Source organism: Dicentrarchus labrax, unplaced genomic scaffold (genome assembly GCF_905237075.1).
Source record: "Dicentrarchus labrax unplaced genomic scaffold, dlabrax2021, whole genome shotgun sequence".
Taxonomy (NCBI): domain Eukaryota; kingdom Metazoa; phylum Chordata; class Actinopteri; family Moronidae; genus Dicentrarchus; species Dicentrarchus labrax.
Window position 1 is genome coordinate 25,313,300 of NW_026136706.1, and position 20,088 is coordinate 25,333,387.

General features: G+C 39.5%; 1 protein-coding gene across 2 annotated transcripts in view; it reads left to right on the forward strand.

Moving 5' to 3' along the window:
• kalrna (kalirin RhoGEF kinase a) overlaps nt 1-20,088 on the forward strand; it is a 148,795-nt gene that overhangs the window by 32,720 nt on the left and 95,987 nt on the right. For both annotated transcript variants that reach the window (XM_051403569.1, XM_051403571.1), the window contains exons 2-8: nt 7,255-7,329; nt 11,432-11,546; nt 13,585-13,777; nt 15,322-15,495; nt 15,612-15,695; nt 15,830-15,961; nt 17,852-17,974. In XM_051403569.1, the coding sequence (XP_051259529.1) occupies nt 7,255-7,329; nt 11,432-11,546; nt 13,585-13,777; nt 15,322-15,495; nt 15,612-15,695; nt 15,830-15,961; nt 17,852-17,974 (896 nt within the window). The remainder of the gene's footprint in view (nt 1-7,254; nt 7,330-11,431; nt 11,547-13,584; nt 13,778-15,321; nt 15,496-15,611; nt 15,696-15,829; nt 15,962-17,851; nt 17,975-20,088) is intronic.

Here is a 20,088-nt window from a genome sequence, read left to right on the forward strand (position 1 = left end):
AATGTTTTGAGAAGGAATAGCCAGAATGTCCTAATGTAGTGCTTCTGCTGCTGACTGCTAGTGATGCTACTGGTACTGCTGGGACTCATGGCTTTAATGCTACAGATGGAACCATTTCAGCCACCAGACTCATTCTGGTGGAATTAAATCTCACTCTTGTTGATGATAGAGAGTTCACTGAACCTTCACACACACACACACTCATAGAAGTCTTCTTCCATCGTTGTTCCAATGGCTAGCAGATGTTCCAGTTGGTTTCTGGATGATGTCAGCCTCAGTGTAAGGGCACACACACACAGGGGCACACATACAGAAGGTGCACTGCCTTGTTTCAGGGCAGCGTGGCAGCAAAGATGAAGACTGTCAAACCATTCAGGTTTTCCTCTGTTGGAGGATTTGACTTTTTTTGGCTACAAGATCAGTCTACCCGGTCTGTGCGTGTGTATGTGAATGTGTACGTGTGTCAAGTCAATTTAATGGCCCCATGTTATTCAGTCCACTGTGTTTAACTGCCATATGCTGCTGTAATCATCGCTACTGCATCGCTACTGTACAAACATACTCTGAATATGTGTATATGCGGTGAACATCTCTGATGGAGAAAGCACATGTTGGATCAAAGGTGTGTGTGTGTGTGTGTGAGAGAGAAAGAAAGATATGAAAGGATCAACATGTTCTTTCTGTTTGTCCTTTCTCTTTGCCTGTGGGAGCCCACAGAGGCTGTGTGTGTATTATATTTTGCTTTTAATCTTGATGTAACCGCCTCAGCTTTCTTACGATTACAAGAATAAGAAATGAAACAAATCATGTCGCGTCCATCAGGATAGGATTTTTTTATGACTGTGGAGCAGGTGCTGGCATCCCCTCTGTAATGCAAATCTGATCATACTAAATAAAAAATGTGCTCAATGTAAACAGAGCCACTTGTAAACTTGTACTTCGTGTCCAATACATCTAACACACTCAACACTTCAAGAAGGATGTCCTGATTCCTGACCTCTGGCCTTCATCTTAGATTTTTCAGCAATGGAAATAATTCTGGCAGATACTGCCAACTGCTACTGAAGCTTCTGTGCTGATTGCCAGGTGTTAGTTAGGGCAAAATCTAGCAGCTTGTTAAAGAACAAAATGTGAGTCTGAATGTTAAAGTGAAACAAATGGTAATTCAGTCTGATTATCAGGCTAGGATTAGCTATTGTGAACAGATGCAGACCATACAGCATACAGACCATATCAGACCCGACATGCTGCCCTCTCAAAGACTCAAAGTCTTTTGAACATCTAGATTTGACCACAATCTTTGTGTCTCAATCTTTTTCTTTTTTCTTCTAACAAACCAAAACCAAACTGCTTAACTACAGACCTTCTGTGAATGAGTCAGTCAATGCTGTTCCAATTCCCTCATCGTGTTACCAAACTGTGTATAAAAATGTCTGAATTAACTATTTTGAGTCAACTTTGTCAGCAATGAAAACACTTCTTGAGGTAGTTTTACAATAAAGGCCCACTGCAACCTTTACCCTAAAACATATTTATTATAATGCATATTTATGAAGTGATGAGTTAATATCAACAGCAGCTGTAAGCATCAGCATTATTTTATAGCATCTAATGAACAGAGCAGAACATCATGGGCCTCCCGCATGTATGAGTGACTGCTGGCAGAAGGTGATAAGTAAGAAAATGTTCTGTACAGATGGTGTGTTGAAAGGTAGGGCTGAATAAATGTAGTGAAAACATTGTAGTCATTACTTTTATTGTACAATTTACGAGATGCTAACAATTAAAAATGACTTGTGGAAAGTGTTTCCCAACATAGTCCAGTCTAGTCTAGTGTTTGTCTTTAGCGATGGAGGTACTGACTCTTTTATTTAAAGACAGTCAGATTTTTCCTAAAGCAGGGAACACACAACTGTATACAGTAATACAAAGACCATCTGAAGGTTATCCTGCATTTGGAGCTGGATGACGATGGGACAACTATGAATTGAGTTATTAAATTAAATGTGGGTTAGTGTCTATTCACATTTGGGTAGAATTATAAAACTGAAATGTATTCAGATTCTTTGTCTCTCTCTGCAATTTCTTTCTTCTTTTTTTGTTTTGTTTTTGCTGTTGAGGGCTTGTCGACACTTTGTGTCAAGGCCACTGAGGAGACTGAGTGTGTGTTGTGAGTGTGAGTGTTGTGGGGACAGAAATGTGTTCTCACAGTCACATTGTGGGGACTGCGCTCCCATCTGGGGACGAAGCTGCTCCCCACAATGTAAGCCATCATACTGTAGGGGTGGGAGTTGGCTTTTGGTTCGTTGGGGTTATGTAGTTTTGTGCGTGTGTGTATTTATGCCTTTGTGTAGGTGTGTCTGACCTTATCGCCAGTTGAAACCATTTGCATAATCCTCTCTGTCCCTTTCTCCTTTTTTTCCTGGTAAGAACAGTTGAAAACAGGAACAGTTGAACAGGAGAAAGAATCTGAAATTACAGTATAACAACTTTAAAGGTGTAATACATTTTGTTCAACTTCTCATTTCAAGTGCAAGTGCAATTATAGAGTACAGTCACATGTTCAGAGACACAACAAGGGCATAAATGTCTGTTAAGTAGTCTTTAAAGCAGTCTGTGGCTTTTGGCATCCTTTCAAAGTCCACACGTTCCCATGAAAAGGGATAAATAATGACTTTCATCCATAAACCGAGAAAAACTTATATAATGTGTATATTTAAATATATATATATATATATTATATGACTGCAAGTAAATTTTAAAAATCATGTAGCATTCACATTTAAATAAGAAAATAATGAATTGTTTCACTGTTCATTAGCTCAAATCAGTTTAAAAATATTCAATTATTTGGGACCACTTAGACACGAATACGTCTGCTTTTAATTGTAACCTTGCACTTATTTTTTCCATGTAGTTAACATTCTTAACCTTCTCCCTCCATTGTGTGACAGTGGGGGGCTGCGGCCTCAGCCAGGGGACTATAATTATCCCCCTAGCAATTAGCAGAAGGACTCTCAATAGTAGTATCTGATTGTCATATTCTATATCTTGTGTTCATACATTTTAACAACTAAAGTATTTTTTATTTCAAAGTATTTTCATTTGTACAATACATGCACATAAAGGGGATGGACAAAATATTTGAAACACCTCTCACTGAAATGCAGTAGAAACCAGAAGCACAATCTACACGTTCCGAAATGACCATAAAGTAGAATCAACAAAAACTACTTATCATCTTCACAATCATATCACGATGTTTAGGAGTTACTGCAGGGCTTTTGGATAAGGCTGCATTAGTTCCAGCTAGTTGGGATGAATAAACTGGCATCTGAGTGTAGTTACGCTTTAAAGTTAAACTGTGAACTGCAAATCTCACAGAGGCCAAGGTACACTAGAAAGTAAGGACCTCTTGATGGCCTTCTATAAATCTTCACCAGGCGTTTAACATAGCGTCAGAGGGCTCTGTATATCTTTATGGTTCCATACAGGAACAGAACCTCTCTATTGGGGAGAAGAGAACAATGCAGACTCACAGCCAAACCTGACTCACCATCTCACAATCACTTTCCTGTCAAACACAAGATGAAAACCACTGCCCAAAAGAAAACTGAAATGTGTGTGTGGGTTTGTCCAGAGACAAGACTGACAGCTTCCTGTGTGTGTTGGAATGACAAAAGCAGTTTCCTCTCAACAGTAATGGACAAATGAGTCTCACTCACTCACGGGCCTATACACACCCATACACACACACACACACACACACACACACACACACACACTTCCTCGGCTGTATGTATTATGTTCTTGGACAAAAAGCTGCTGATGTTGGCAACACACTTTCCGTTCTTTCCTTCATTTCCAGGAACATAAGCTGTTTTGATATGCAAATCATTAAACTTTTAATATAAAGACGTACAAATACAAACTCATCTGTTCTGTGCTGACAGCTACTCCAGTCTCCAACCATCCAGCTGTGTCTCCATCATGGAGGAAGATTGTGAAATTGTCTGTCAGAAGAAACCGCAAGCTAGCTGAGAAAAGCTTGTTGTGGTTTTTTATATCCATTTATTAACATTAGGATAGCATTGATTTGTTTCTATATAGAGCTTACTGTAACACTGTGTTTCGCTGACCCTCTGTTGTAGGTTCAGTGTATGTGTTTGCAGGTTTTGATTTTAACATATACAATAGCTTTTTACCTGATGTACCTGATGCTATCTACAATCTATCCAGATTTTGTGTTGGACCAGTTGGGTCAACGTCTAGTTTAGGATTTCATTTCTGCTCAAGGAACCAATTGTGATCTACTCATTTTTTTTACTACCTCTCAGACTATGTCTGCATTAAGCCGTACAATTATTAATAACCGCTATGTATTCTATGGAAGCCGAGAACTGCCGTGCTTGCACTTATTTTTTTCGTGATTGCGATTTAAATTATTTTGTTATCTTGAGAAAACAAAAGGCAGATTTCCCGAAAATGAGATCATTTATCACGAGAAAACGACTTTTGGAAATTATGGAGAACTGAAAAACAAGTGTCTGGTTCATTTGATCACACCTGATTTCAGCCTTCAAGATCACTGTCATGACATGATGAGGATTTATAACTGAACTGAAAACAGTTGTTAGCGGAATGTAGATGAGAGTTCATTTAAGCTACTAATTTCCTGCGGTGTGATGCAATAGTGACAATATCGGATTTATATTTATTAAATGAGCTCAAAGATCACTGCAATGTTCTGATTCTGTTCATGCACTTTTCCTCTTTTGGGTCAGTATTAAAGTGAATATTAACAGGCATATTGCATTTCATTCATCCATGCATTGTCTATTATGTTGAATCATTGCTACATCTATAATACACAATCTATTCATGCTCGCATTGCTCTCCTGATCTCTAATAAACATTATAAGTAAAAGGGGACGACCTTTTGTTTTCTTGTGATAACTGGTTGATTATCCCATTTTTTCAAGACAGCTGTTCTGGGCTTCCGTAGAATTTGACTTGTCTGCAAAATCAAATTTAAAAAATTTATGACTGGCTATAAGTGCTGAAACAGAGAGAAAAAGACGCATTTACAAATTGAACTAGCTTCATGTTGACATACGTATGTAAGGATTGCTGTGGTGTTTTTTGGTACCGTAACTCTGTATCTGAGCTGTTTGGCATGCAAATATCTGCATCGGGGTTTTGGATGTTTGACCAGATGATCCTACTCACACATTATGTTATTTGTGTTAAGATTTTTTTCAGCCAAACATAAAATTAGACCATAGAACGTAAGCAGAAAATCTGAGACAACAGGAGCACACATAGCAGCATATTTTATTTGGCGGTTTTAAATGTCGACATGTTGTCCTTGGAAAACATAACAGCTCTTCGTCTCTGTGCATGTAAAGCTATGTGACATTTTGATGCAGTTTTAAACTTTACCGTCACTAACGGGGTTGGAAGCAATGCCAATGGAATGGTAAAAGCATAAACATAACATCCATGTAGCCTACCAAAGGCCCAGCAGAGAGAACTGGAAGCCTGAGGCCACATTCAGGGAAACTACACTGCAGTAGAACATCACAACTGAGGCGAAAAGGAGCATTATTCATATTTCCCCAGATTTGTTTCCCTCCTTTTAATAATAAAAAACTATTAAAGGACCAGTGTGTAGGACTTAGTGGCATCTAGCAGTGAAGTTGCAGATTGCAACTAACTGAAGACTGTGCCAGTTCATCAGTGTACACCTGGAAAAAAGAATTGTTGTGTATTTGTTACATTAGAATGAGCCTTTTTTATCTACAGATGCTGCGGGTCGCCTTCCATGCAGTCCGCCATGTTGAACCACCATGTTTTTACAGTTACCCAGGAGGGACCAACCAAACAAACACTGGGTGTAGATAGGGCTGTTCGCTTTTTTACACGCATTTCAAGGCCACCGTAGTTTCTCACTCGTGCTTGGAAAGGGAGAATGCAGATGATACCACTAAATCCTACACACTGGTCCTTTAAAAAACACACGGCATTGACTTTATGTGTGACTCCAAAAAGGATAATAAATGTTGGACTAGACTAAGCATGCATATTGAAATTTAAAGCATGAATGTACAAATAATTTGTGATTTAGGAGCTTAACTTTGGTAGGATTCTTGAAATCTCTGGTTGAATTGCTTAAATTTGTGCTATTCCTATAAACCACTGGCGCACTGTTACATGGGCCAACATAAAACTGATCAATTAGATCATCAACCTTTAATGACATTAGTGGTCGTGACTAATTGCTGAGTCGCTGAATTATGGACAGCTCTGATTGGTCTTGTTTGTCACTGAAGTGGATCGTTAACATGTCGGTTAAAAGCTGTTCACTCAGGTTCAAAGCATCCGGGATCACATTTGACATTTGTCAACAAAAGTACAGGGTAGGAAAATTGGCATATCAGTACATGTTCCTGAACTTTACCGAACTGAAAACGACGGATTTGAATTTTAAAGTGGCTGCCTCAACCTCACTTTTTTTACTTTATATTTCATGAATATAAAACAGGTTTGTGTTGATGTCAGCGCTTTAAAGCATGGAACTGACTTTAAAAATGGAGACACCGGTCAGATCGGGTGTCTCTCTCTCTTCCTCTCTCTCTTTCTGTGTCCTGAGATAGATTTTGCCGACTTAGCGTTCTCACTGTGGAATGTTCTTGGAATGTGTGTGTGTGTGTGTGTGTGTGTGTGTGTGTGTTGCTGCCAGGACAGTGCATCACATGCACATACACACAGCAGGGCATGGACATTTTGGCTTGTTTTCTGCTGAGAGAGAGAGAGAGGGAGAGAGAGAGAGAGAGAGAGAGAGGGTGATGAAGGGGTAGAGAGAGCATTAATGAAAATGAGTGAGAGAGAGATTTCATAACATGACAGACGGATGACCAGATGAACTGAGAGGGAAAGAAAGAGAACAAGACGAGGGGAATTAAATGATAAAGATATGAGGAGATTACAAAGGGTGGAATGATGAAGTGCATATTTCAACATGTATACACTACCTTACACACACCATTCTGAAGAGTGACTGGAAAATACTTTGACTGCTACTGCTGCTTCTGCTCCTAATACTTCCACTGAACAGCTATAGAATAATTTATAATCTGTGTGTGTGTGGGTGTGTGTCTGTCCTTTCCCACAGGAATGTTGATCTGATAATGGGATTAATACTAAAAGCTCCACTGACTGACCGTTTCTCTCTGTCTCTCTGTGTCTCTCCAGGGTCATTCAGGACTGAAGGCATCAAGGCGTCTGACGTTCTTCCTGTGTTAAAGGAGAAAGTTGCCTTTGTGTCAGGTGAGTGTCGGCCAGTGTTGTTGTCAAATCACCAAACCTTCAGTCCAGGACAGAAGTCTGAGATTGTTTGAGATCACCTCCAAGTTACTGAGGTCATATCTGAAGCATTGAGTCAGAGTTACTGAGAATCACAAGAAAATTGGATAGAAAAAACCTACATCAAAATCCATCTGAAAGTGAGGCAGAACTCCAGGGGCCGTCCTAACAAAGGATCTTATCTTACCACTAGGAGTCTACATTAATGGTGCTTTAGTTCTTAACTCAGAGCTTCCTCTTAAGAGGAAACAAACCTGCTGAGAGACACTTCTAGTGAAGAACTGAGAGAACTACTAAGCTATAAGACAAGGGCCGGGGCTTGACCCTGTTGCTGTTGTGCGCTAATGAATCTACTCACAATGTCTATAGTGACTGGTTGATAGGTAACTGATCTGGTCAGTGAATCAGTACTCATGGATACACAGCAGCACATACAACACATTTAATTACTAGATAGATAAACTGACAGACAGATAGATAGCATAGAGCAGAGTGTGAATCTACTCGCCTCACCATTTGCCGAGGCTAGACAATAAACAAACAATGTTAGTAGGATGCAAATTCCCGATTACTCTTTGACGAAGTCCGCAGTTTAATACATTTTATAATCTTAATCCGGTTGACAAATGCAAAGCTCATCAGTAGTGTCACAGTAGTACAGGGTTGTGCAAACCATCATCTCCAGTGTGATTGGAGTGTTTTGACTTCTTGGGGAGCTGGTTGGATCTGTATTAACTCAAAATATGTGTTTAAAAGTTATCGTTGGATTATTCCAAACCACTGACGCAACAAGGCGCATTACTGCAGCTGACTGACAGCGAGTAGGTCCCAGTGACCTAGGAGTCCTATTGACTGTCTCCAACCCCTTTCAGACTTAAGACAAACTTTAAGACCTAAAATGGTTTGTGAATTATTCTTAGACCTATTGTCAGGAAAATCACTGGGAATCCCTTTGCTCAGGGTCCAGGGTCTAATCAAAGACACTGACAAGTCTGCATACAGACAGGACGTTAAACAGCTAGCCCTCCAGGGTAGTCACAACAGGTTGCTGGGGCTGAACACACTCAGAAGAAGTGTGGATATGACAGTGGACTTGAGGAGGAGCCCCCTACAGTGATCCCACTCTACTTACTCAAAAGCACTATGTCAGCCACTGTGTCAGCTATGGAAATCTTCACGACTGTAGAAAAGATCACCAGGACATGCACACCTCTGAGACAGGAAACGGGCAGGGAAAACCATCACAGGCCCTTCACACCCTGAACATGACTTATGTGAACTTCTCCCCTCCAGCAGGCGCTCCACATCACTGTGTGCCAAAACAAGCAGAGAAAGCAGACACATGAACTGTTCCACTCCACAGGCCATCACGCTCACTCGGCCATGTGATATATTTTGACTCTGAACAAACAAGATAAAACATCATATGACCTCGTCGGCTGACCAGCCAAAAACATTGTCCGCCCCCCAATAATATAGAAAAATCCAATTTTCTCTTGCTACAACAGCTGCTGTGAACTGAGAAGAACCCAAGCATAGATCACAGAAAAGTATCGCTCTACTTGTATTCTCTGACCCGATCAGAAAGAAACACAAGGACAGTCAGAACAATCGGAAATAGACCTGACGAAATCTGTCTATCTGAACAGCGGCCCGCGTTGATGATCATTGTGCACCATGTGATAAAAGCAATCAGCATGGATCGACTCAGGTATTACACTGACGCACTGACCCAAGGTCCATGGCAATACCACAGGACCCTACTGAGACCTGGTTAGACTGAATGTAAATTGGACCCGGCTAGTCTCACCTGGTCGCTAGGAACTGATTAAACTCATGAAGACCCTCACTATGTGGTAATAAAGTTGCACTGTAAGGTGTTGGTTAACAGAAAATGAATCTGCAACATTTAAATCTCCAGTGTGTAACATTTAGGAGGATCTGTTGTCAGAAATGGAATATAATATTCAGAGCTATGTTTTCATTAGTGTATAATCACCTGAAAATGTTGTGTTTTCTTTACCTTAGAATGAGTGATTTTTATCTGCAGACACCAGGTCACCTTCCATGGAGTCTGCCATGTTGAACCACCATGTTTCTACAGTAGCCCAGAATGGACAACCCAAACACTGGCCTTAGATAGGACCATTGACATTTTTTGTGCGTTTCAAGGCCACCGTAGTTTCTCCCTGGCTCTTGGAATGGCGAGTGAGTTGCAATCTGCAACATTAGATGCAACTAAATCATTAACAGAGGTCCTTTAATTAATCATTCAAGTCATTTTTAAGAAACAAACTAACACTCTAGTTTCAGCATCTTCATTTTGAAGGATTGCTGCCTTAAATTTTAACAGGCATGTTTCATTATTTTTGATATTTTATAGACCAAATGGTAATTAAAAAAATAATGAAAATAATTGCTGGTTGCAGCCCTTTTGGAAACGTTAAAAAAAAGAAAAAAATGTGTTTTAATCTGCTGGCCGAGTTTCTGATTTATCAAACCATGTGTTTAAATTCACAGAACACATGCTAAACATAAATTGTAGCCAAGAAGGTTTGAAAAATGTTGGCAACTACAAATGCATTGTTATACTGCACTACAGGCTCATGCCACAGTGTTGGAATGGAATATTTTCCTATAAACTAAGTGCTTGCACTATAGTGCAACATTTAAGTGCTGTTTTTCAAGATTTTGTCAGTTGTTGTGCTGGTTGTTTTTTCCCTTAATGTAGTAATGTGTGCCAGTGAAAATGTAACTCTGAGTTAGAAAGCGAGAAAGGGAGAGAGTTCTAGAGAAAGAAAGTAAGATACAGAGAGAGAGAGAGCATGTAAAACACAGAGTGCCAACAACAATCTGTCATCAAGATTCCTCCTTCGATTACAGCAGCATACTGCCTCCCAAATCTCACACACACACACACACACACACACACACACACACACACACACGCGCACACCGATTTTCCACGTCTGAGTAGCAGTTTCATAAACAGTGCGGTTTGTGTTTCTTACATTAATCTAACCAAAACATCTCTACACACATAATTTATCACAGAGAGGGACGGAGAGAGTTTGTATTTCAGATGGGTTTCAGAGCCTTTTGAAAGTGTGTTTACTGGCTGATGTAGCTGTGATGGGACTTATGTTACAGATACAGAGATATTAAAGCTATTAGAGCAAAGTAATGTGCAGATTAACACCAGTACGGTCTAGTTGGTGATAATGGAGTGACAGTGGTTGTAGCGTAGAATGACATCTGCTCTGAGTTCTTTAATGGCAACCTCACTGATTATGTCATAAGTATTTTTTTTTTTATTTAATGCTATGTTATGTAGTACAAAAATAATGTAAGCTACATATTTTCTTTGTTTTCTTTAGGTTGAACCTACATATTCTTTATTCTGGAACTTTTATGTGATACTGCTGCAACTACTTCTACTATTGCTACTATTAGAATTACATTACTGTTTACTACAAGTAGTACTGCTACAAGTGCTGCTACTCCTTCTGTTTCTGCTACTGCTACAACCCATACTCCCACTGGTACTGCTACTGTTACTGCTACTACCACTATTGGTTCTACTGCTGCTACGAAAAAACAACTACTTTAAGTAGGCTTGTACAACTAGTACAATAAGTACTGCTACGACGACTGCTACCACTGCTGGTACTACTACCACTGCTACTATTTATTGCCACTATACTACTATTGCTATTGCTACTATTGCTGTTAAAACAGCTGCTACTACAAGTGGCACAACTGATACCATAAGGTCTAATACTACCACTATTAGTAACACTTCTCCTTCTACGACTGCTACTTTTACTACTGCTACTACTACTACTGGTACCACTACTAGTACTGCAACAATTACTCCTATTACTACTCCTACTACTTCATTCATTGTAATAGAGGAATATGTCACCAAGCTACATTAGGCTTTGGCTACAGGGACAGTACTTGTAAGTGGTATAAATTCCTTGTTGCTTTCGGTTTTTATTTGACATTTGTTGATAAAAGTGGGAATACTTTTTAAACACATTATTTGTATGTGTGCATGCACAAGGTGGGCGAGATAAAAGAGGAGGACCAATCCTGACATTTCCCGCCAGGAGTAACCACGACCGAATAAAACAGGAAGACCTGAGGAGGCTGGTAACCTACCTGTCTACTGTTCCCAGGTACACATTCCACACAAACAGACACACACATACGAGTAGCGTCTGGATGAGATTTTTTTTATCACATTTAGGTATAATTGTCAGTATTAAATGTGTTGCCTATTTATTTCCCTTCTTATTCCGAACTGTGCTTCAGGACAATAACGTTTGGTGAACTGGACTTAACTGTGACAGATTAGTAGACGGAAGAAGTGGAGGGTGAAGTGCATGTGGAGTGCTTCGGTGCTGTCCACGCTGCGGAATCAAACCCTCCTTTCTTCTCTGTCACAGCAGCAGACTGAAAACAGCGTTTGATTTGCATCAGCATGAAAGCTGCAGTGTTTGCAGCAGACAGCAGCGAGTCTGTCACACTTAACTTCAAGTCCATTTATTCCTGCTGCCCCTCATCACAGTCTGAGGATGCTGTCAGGAATCAGCTGGTCCAGAGAAAACGGATCAATAATCAGTCCCTGTGACTAGTCTCCAAATAGGTCCCTTTGTAAAACATGTCTGGCTAAACAATAGAACAATATCTCCAGCACTGTATACCTGACATTACTTATAACCATTTTCTAAAGCATGATCATATGACACTGGATGAATTTTCTACCTTCAGGTCTGTAGAAAATCAACAGAAAAGGATAAAAATCAACAGGGACTTGAAACTTGAGACTCTGGCATAGATAATGCTTCCAATAATCTAACCAAAGTTAACATTTCGTGGCTTTGAACTTTATTTAAACAGATTATCATCGTGGTACAGTGCAGCTGCAAGCAGAAACCCTTTTAAACCTCCTTGGTGGTGCATTCAAGGACATTCATACATCAAACATTGATAGTCATTGATTGATAAGCTGTGCTGTAAGAGAATCAAAACAAAACGCTAAATAAATACTCAATATGAATTTGTAAAGCAAAAGGAAGCTTTCTGTTAGCTGACTAAATTATTAGATTACAGAGTGTCCTTGAATGCAACAACAGGGGGAGTTTTCGGTCTGTCCTTGCAACTGCAATTTACCTGGCTGACTAGAACACCAAACTAGCCCAAAGTATGTATTATCATTTGATCCCTATCAGCCCTGCTCTGATTCCTCTTGCTAATCGAGCTGCTGTTTCCATGGTGACGAGTGGAGTTTGTGCTTCCCCCGAGGCAGATTATAATGGATGTGCTTTTGTTGAATTTATATTAATAGGAGCTGCGTGTGAGTGGAGGTGATTTCAGTATATTTGTACTCATCAGCAGCAGCTGGATTTTAGGGCCATTAGCCTCCAGCATACAAAGCTGGCTGCACTGGGTTCAGGGCAGCTCCAAATATCTGTTTCCAAAGTGTTGTCCTATCAAATGTTCAGTGAATGCGAAACTTTCTTAAACCTAAACTTTTTTTTTTGCATATTTAAAGATACAGTGTGTCTTTTATACACTTCATACAAACCACATGTAAATTAACATGCAACAAGCACAGTCAAATTACCATCTGGAGGGCATTCTGGTGTCTTCTTATTGCATTTATTTATGTGGCCCAAATATGAATTTCAATTCTTTTTCTTGCTTTCAGGGTAAGAACACGTCTGATCTGTAATACATGTTAACAAAATGATCACTGAATTAATTTGGTGTAGTGATGTATAATGTATGACATTTATTTTGCATCGAGTTTTAAAGGAATAGCACCAAACAACAGTAAATCATCTTTGTCTTCTGATCAGTCAAACACAGCAGTACTGCTATACTGCTTCTGTGCCCATTCGATCTTATTTGAGCTATTTTGAAATGTGCAGTACTTTTTCTTTCTAATACATCTTGTACATCATTAGCACATGGCTGTGCATTTGTCTTTGTTTCTGACTGACATTTATTGCCACTTCACTTATACATTTACTTAAGTGTGACATACAAAATCTCCCACACCACTGATGTGATTAATTAAAAAATAGGTTTTGCAATTATGCATCTCACTACCACACTCTGTCTGGTGGCTGGTGAGGAAAGGATTGGATTATTATTATTATTATATTATTATTATTGTCTCTCTCCTGTCTGCCGTCTTCTACCTATCAGCGAGGATGTGTGCAAACGGGGTTTTACCGTCATCATCGACATGCGTGGTTCTAAGTGGGAACTGATCAAGCCTCTGCTGAAGACCCTGCAGGAGTTTTTCCCGGCTGAGATCTGCGTGGCGCTCATCATCAAACCGGACAACTTCTGGCAGAAACAGAAGACCAACTTCGGCAGCGCAAAGTTCTCCTTTGAGGTCAGTGGGCGTCCTCGTTTTCTTTGAGTAGGAGTGTTTAATCCCCAACGTAAGTCTCAGTTCAGATTCCATGTTTCTGAGCAGCAATTATGTTCACATTGTGACCTAGCGCAGGAAGTTTTATTAAAGAAGTTTTATTAAAATTATTATTTATTATAAGACAAAATGATATTAAAAGGAATTGAACGATAATCCTATACACAAACTCAATTATTAAAGTCCCATAAATAACACAAACAATAAATAAAAATAAAATGAACATAATCATTTTTAATTCATAATTAATAACATTTAATTTTGGTCCCATAAAATAAATCTGAGTAAGTTTAGCAGCCAGCATTATAACGTTAGCTGTTTGGTTATATATTCTGTCTAAATGGGTTAGGGCCATTTTGCACTCAATAGTTTTGGAAGAAAAAAAAATGTACATTATTTTCTGATTTCATACACATAAATGTGTTTAATGTTTATTTTGTGGAAAATAGGCGATCATTTCTGTCTACCTTAAACAGCTAATGTTGGCTAAAGCTGTTCAGGTTAGCTAAAAGTTAACTGTTTGCTTTGGGTTAATGCTAGCATATGACAGGTAGCAGTCAATTGTTGAGACAGGCACATAACATGGTTTGGTTCAAGTTAGCTAACATAGCAGTAAGGTAGCAGTGAGGTTTAGCTAACAGTTTGACTTTAGGTTTCTATTCAGCAGCTCATACTGTTGGGTTGAGGTTAGTTAAAGGCTTAAAGTTTAGAAGATAGGTTAAAGGTATTTGGTTTAGGTAAGCTAATTTTTCAGTTTAGCAGAGAGCTACCACTGTTTGGTTCAGGTTAGCTTACGGCTTACTTTAGCAGGTGAAGCTGTTTGGTCACTGGTAGATTACACTGAACGTTAGGTCAATAAAGTTGGAATGGCCGGAATAATTTTGAATCTTTATATATATATATATATATATAAAGGTATATATCTAATTTTACTCCAACTTTAGAACATTTTACACAGCAGACAGCCAGCTGTCTGGTTTGGATTAGCTAACAGTTTCGTTTAGCAGCTGAAAGATAGATGTTGAATGGTTGAAGACAGTAGCAGCAGTGCCGCTGCTCTCCATTCGGAAGAAAACATTCAGCCCAAATTTAAGTAACTGATGGACTTGCTCATGTGATAAAGTGCCATGCTGCTAAACATTAGGGAGGGACATGTGAGCCTCTCTTATAAGCTCAGTCACACGGATTTGTAATTCATGATTTTCATTGATTTTAATGTAGAATACCAGTTGTTTACTGCCTTCTTCCCATGCCATTTAAAAAATAAAATAAAATGCATGATTACTGTGTCAATCATAAGTCAAGATTCAAAAGAGTCCCAAGCGTTGCCATTTTCTAGATTTTACCATACTGGATATGCAGATGGTATTTATCTGTATTTGTTTTCTTACTGTGTAAATCAGACCTGCATGGTGTCACTGGAACATATGGCACAAACCTGGATGATTCCTCACTGCTAAAAACAAGCATTTTGATATTCCTCATGCATTTCTGTTTGTGTGTACCAGACCAGCATGGTGTCAGTTGAAGGTCTGGCCAAACTGGTGGATCCCTCCCAGCTGACGGACGACTTTGAAGGCTCTCTGGATTACAACCATGAGGAGTGGATGGAGCTTAGGGTCTCTCTGGAGGAGTTCATGTCCAACGCTGTTCACCTATTGTCCAGACTGGAGGACCTGCAGGTGGGGCATGGACAGACGGGCAGATGACTGAATGGTCGATCAAGAAAAAAATGTTTTAAAAGCATTGAAGAAATGAGTCGTTCCAAAATGAAAAAGTTGTACTGTGTGTGTTGCAGGAGCTTCAGTCCAAGAAGGAGTTTCCTGCAGATGTGGAGGGATCTCGTCGGTTGATAGAGGAGCACACACAGCTGAAGAAAAAGGTATTGTCTGATACACACTGTCGAAACAGCTAAAGACATTAGCAGACGTCTGTGTTAAACATCATCAGCACAGACAACTTTAAATCATGTTAATCTGCTTAAGTAATTCTTTATACTGTCCTCCTCTCCCGTAGGTGCTGAAGGCTCCAGTGGAAGAGTTGGACCGGGAAGGCCAGAGGTTGCTGCAGTGTATCCGATCTAGTGATGGTTTTTCAGGGAGGAACTGCATCTCAGGCTCTGCTGACTTCCAGAGCCTGGTGCCCAAGGTAAGTCACACATTCCTGGGAAGTTCGCTGCAGCTGGGAATATAACTGGTTTATGAGAATATCATCTCTTGAAAAATCTATTTTATCCACGATACAGTAGGGAAAAGGGCTTTCAAACAGGAGCAGGGAGAAACAACACAAAGAAAACTGAAAAAAACAGAAGTGATTCATTATCGCTTTCTGATGCACATAGGAACAAAAGCACACTCATAACTCATGACAGACATCAGAGTTGTTGTGACAAAACAGGCAGATGGGTTAGGCAGAAAAGAGAAAGAAGAAAAAGAGGAAGAGCAGAGTCAGTCTGCATAACATAGACCATCACTAGGAAAATACTTGCAAAATGGCAAGTATTATCCTCCTGTGCAGAGCAACGTGGAAATAAAGTGCTAAAACAATACAAACTATAGTCTTTACTATACTTGATCTGCAGATGCTTTCTGGCCTGAGACCACTGACTGTTTATATTCAAACACATACATTCATTACATTTCACTGTGCTTGTACCGTATATGATTACATGTGACGAATAAACTTGTTCGACAAACAAAAGCTGAGATTTATTCTCTCCAGGGAATCTAGCAGTAAATACCAAACATATAAACTGTATATCAGAATCAGAATGAGCTTTATTTCCAAGTAGATTTTCACATAGAAGGAATCTGCCTTGTATATTGATGCATAACTATGAAACAGAAAAACATAAATAAAGAAAACAAGTACTGCAAGTCAAGAAGCATAGATAGAAAAATGGAAACTTAACAGCAATATATGAAAAAATGTTATATTGTGAGTTGTTGTTGCTGTTGAAAGAACACTGAGTCTTATTGTGCTGGTTGTTCTCATAAAGCATTTATATTGAGATTTATAATGAGGCCTGAAAGATAACTAATCTTGTTTATTGGTCTCAAAGTGCTTTGAAATTGATAAATAAAGATTAAAGATAAATAAATAAAGACAAAATAAATTAAACACTAAGCTAGAAATTAAAAGTGGTGCAAACAGGGCCCAATGCAATGCCTTCATTAAAACCCAGTTAAAAGTAAAACTGGGTTTTAAGGAGCTTAAAAATGAGCAGAGATCCTGCCGGTCACATGTAAACTATTTAGAGAAGGGGTCTCAAACTCAAATTGGCTTTGGGCCACTGCCGGTATTGATTGGTATTATTGTTTTTGCTTTAATTGTATATAAAGGGTTAGTTTAAATTGTCATTTAAATTGAAACAACTAGGGCTAAAAATAAATTCTGTTATTATACTTCTGACATCAAGTCAGGGGCCAGAGTGAGGGGAATGAACGGCAGTTTGAGATCCATGATTTTGAGTTATGCCAGGGAAAACTTGTACACAACCCACTGTTCACCACTGTCTGGGACAGAAAAGGATAGACGTGATGAAATGTAAAAAGTAACTGAGCGCTTTAAAAACCAGCATATGTCACACATATGTCATTCATTTGTAAAGAAAACAAAAACTGTTAATCTGCATTCAGATTAGCCAAACAAAAGTTGGAGGTGGTTTGAATGCACACCAAACCAACGAATGACAGACATCAGTGGCTGCTTTACGTGATGTGAACTGACGCACAAAAGTAGTTTTTGTTCAAGTTAAACTTGTTTAAACTTGAGCAGGAAATTGGCATGAAATTACACATTACGCTTTGGGTTTTCCACCAAACACTGGAAACATCAAACTGGAGGATAAAATATGCAGTAGATGTTATATTTTGGGACCACAACTGTCCAACCACGAACCGCGGCAGGTTTTTTCTGCTTATTTTTGAAGAAAACAATCAAACCTCTTATCTGTCTAACCAGTGGACCTCAGCTCCAAATGGATAAGACATCGTCAAACACCATCTAACAGTTCTTAATTCTTTGCTTTTTTCCCAGGTTGCCAGTCTGTTGGATAAGCTCCACTCCACGAGACAGCATCTTCATCAGATGTGGCACGTCAGGAAGCTGAAGCTGGACCAGTGCTTCCAGCTCCGTCTCTTCGAACAGGACGCCGAGAAGGTGAGCCTGATGTCAAAACACACAAAGAAAATGCAGGACACATTTTGATACAAAGTCACATAAAGTGCCAAAAAAGGGGAAGTCTAACGCAACACTTAGACATTGAATTCCTGCAGCTACTTCACAGTAAAGGTCCTGCAGTAGGTGTATTATGTCTGCATTATTCATACACCCAGCAGGCACCCGTTAGCCACCAAATATTTGGTGCTTTGTTGTTAATGGATCAGCCATTCTGTTCACTGAGTCATCACATCGACATGAGAAAGTGGAACCTGAAAATAGGTTCAGAAGAAAAAAAAGGACATTTGCAAACAATTTGTCACAAAAATATCTTCAGCTTTGATTAAATAAAGAGCTGTCACAATATCAGATTTTCACTACACGATTATCTTGGCCACGATAACAATATTATCACGACATAGAGAATAAAATACCATTAGTCAAATTCATCTTAAATTTATTTTGTTTATTGCTATATTCCGACATCCCAAATAAAATATAATAATCAGATTTTTAGTTTGGGATTACAGGGTAGAGGCACATCCAGTATTTCCTCTTCATTCCTCTGTATGTTCATCTTCACCTCTGTCCAGGATTTGAACTTCATCACATCCCAGTCTCCGTAAATCCCTCCGGAAACTCCTTCCGTGGTCTAAATAAATTAGCCTGTGCTGTTTATCTAAACAGAGGATCACATTTAGCAGGTCATCCAGTGGAAAATCGGCCAGCGTTGCCTCGCTAACCCGAGCTAAGCGATTAGCTGTAGTTGTGAGTGAATGTTTGGATTCCATTCATCATTAACATACCAGCCTGTCCAAGACATCACGCACAACTATTTTCAACTGCTATATAAAGAAAGGTCGCACTCTCTCATGTGAAGGGGTCGTTATGTAAGGAACACAGGTTATTGCAACCTCTGAAATGCTTTTATTTTGTAAACGTCACAACATAGCTAAAAGAAATACCAGTATAGCATTTGAACACAACAGAAATTCCTACATACATCACTGATTACGGCAAACTGATGCCTGGGATTGCTGACATCTGGAAACCTAAGGAATACTAATATATCCTGGTGACAATGCTTAGAGTTTGAAAAATGTTCGTCTGTAAAAACACCAGTTATTATGGCAATGGTACTGTATGATGAGGTCATGTAAGTGGATCCAGAATGGCTGAACATTGTCGACCTGCAGCCCTGCCTCCTGCTAACAGGGTTGCATGCATTTGGTAGTAGTAGTGTTTTTGATGGGATACCCACACACATACACACACAGACGGGCGTCAGCTGACTTCTTAGTGAGTTCTTCCCCACAGAAATCCACATGCAGGAGCAGTAAATATTTACTGTAAAGCAAACAGAGAGAAAAAAATAAAACTGTTTAGTCCAAATCAGCGTTGCCATGCTGAGGAACTGCGGGGGAGTGCGGACGAGTTTACACTGTGGGAAACACTCAGCGCTCGCAGCCGAGCCAGGGAAACAGTCAGACCTGACGAGGTGTTCCTTCTGTGGAAATCACAGCTTAGAGGAATGACTGTGTAGATGATGGGGTCACCATGGTAACCACTCGGCAGCGCAACTCGGCCTCCATCTGTCCGCAAAGATTGATTAAGATGGAGAAGCAACCTTGAAAGCTGTCCTGGCCTCTTAGGCTTTACACTGATCAGCCGGTACAGCAGAAGCCAGCGAGGAAAACATGACTTTCATGTTTTTGAAGGAATATTCCTTTGTTTTTTACAGCCTGGCTCTTGTTTATGCCAGTTTGGCCACAGTTATGGTAACGTTTTACTCATCAACTTTATTGCAGACACATAAGATTAGTCAGGGCAGCTGCTTGAAAAAGCATGTGTGAAAGTTCATTCTTGATCTTGGAAACAGTAGCTTGACTAAGAAATCTGAACTCAAGGTCCAATTGCAAGCTTTTGAAACAAAGGTTTTTTTTATAAAATGTATAAAATGGTCTTTCACATGTACTCTCATGGCAGATGGTATTTATTTCTTCCTGTCACAATTGTGGATGTTGAAAAGTGGTAAGCAAGGATTTGAACCCAGATGCAGACTGGCAGAGCAGGTTAAGCAGGACCTTAATAACAAAAATGTGTTCAAACAGAAA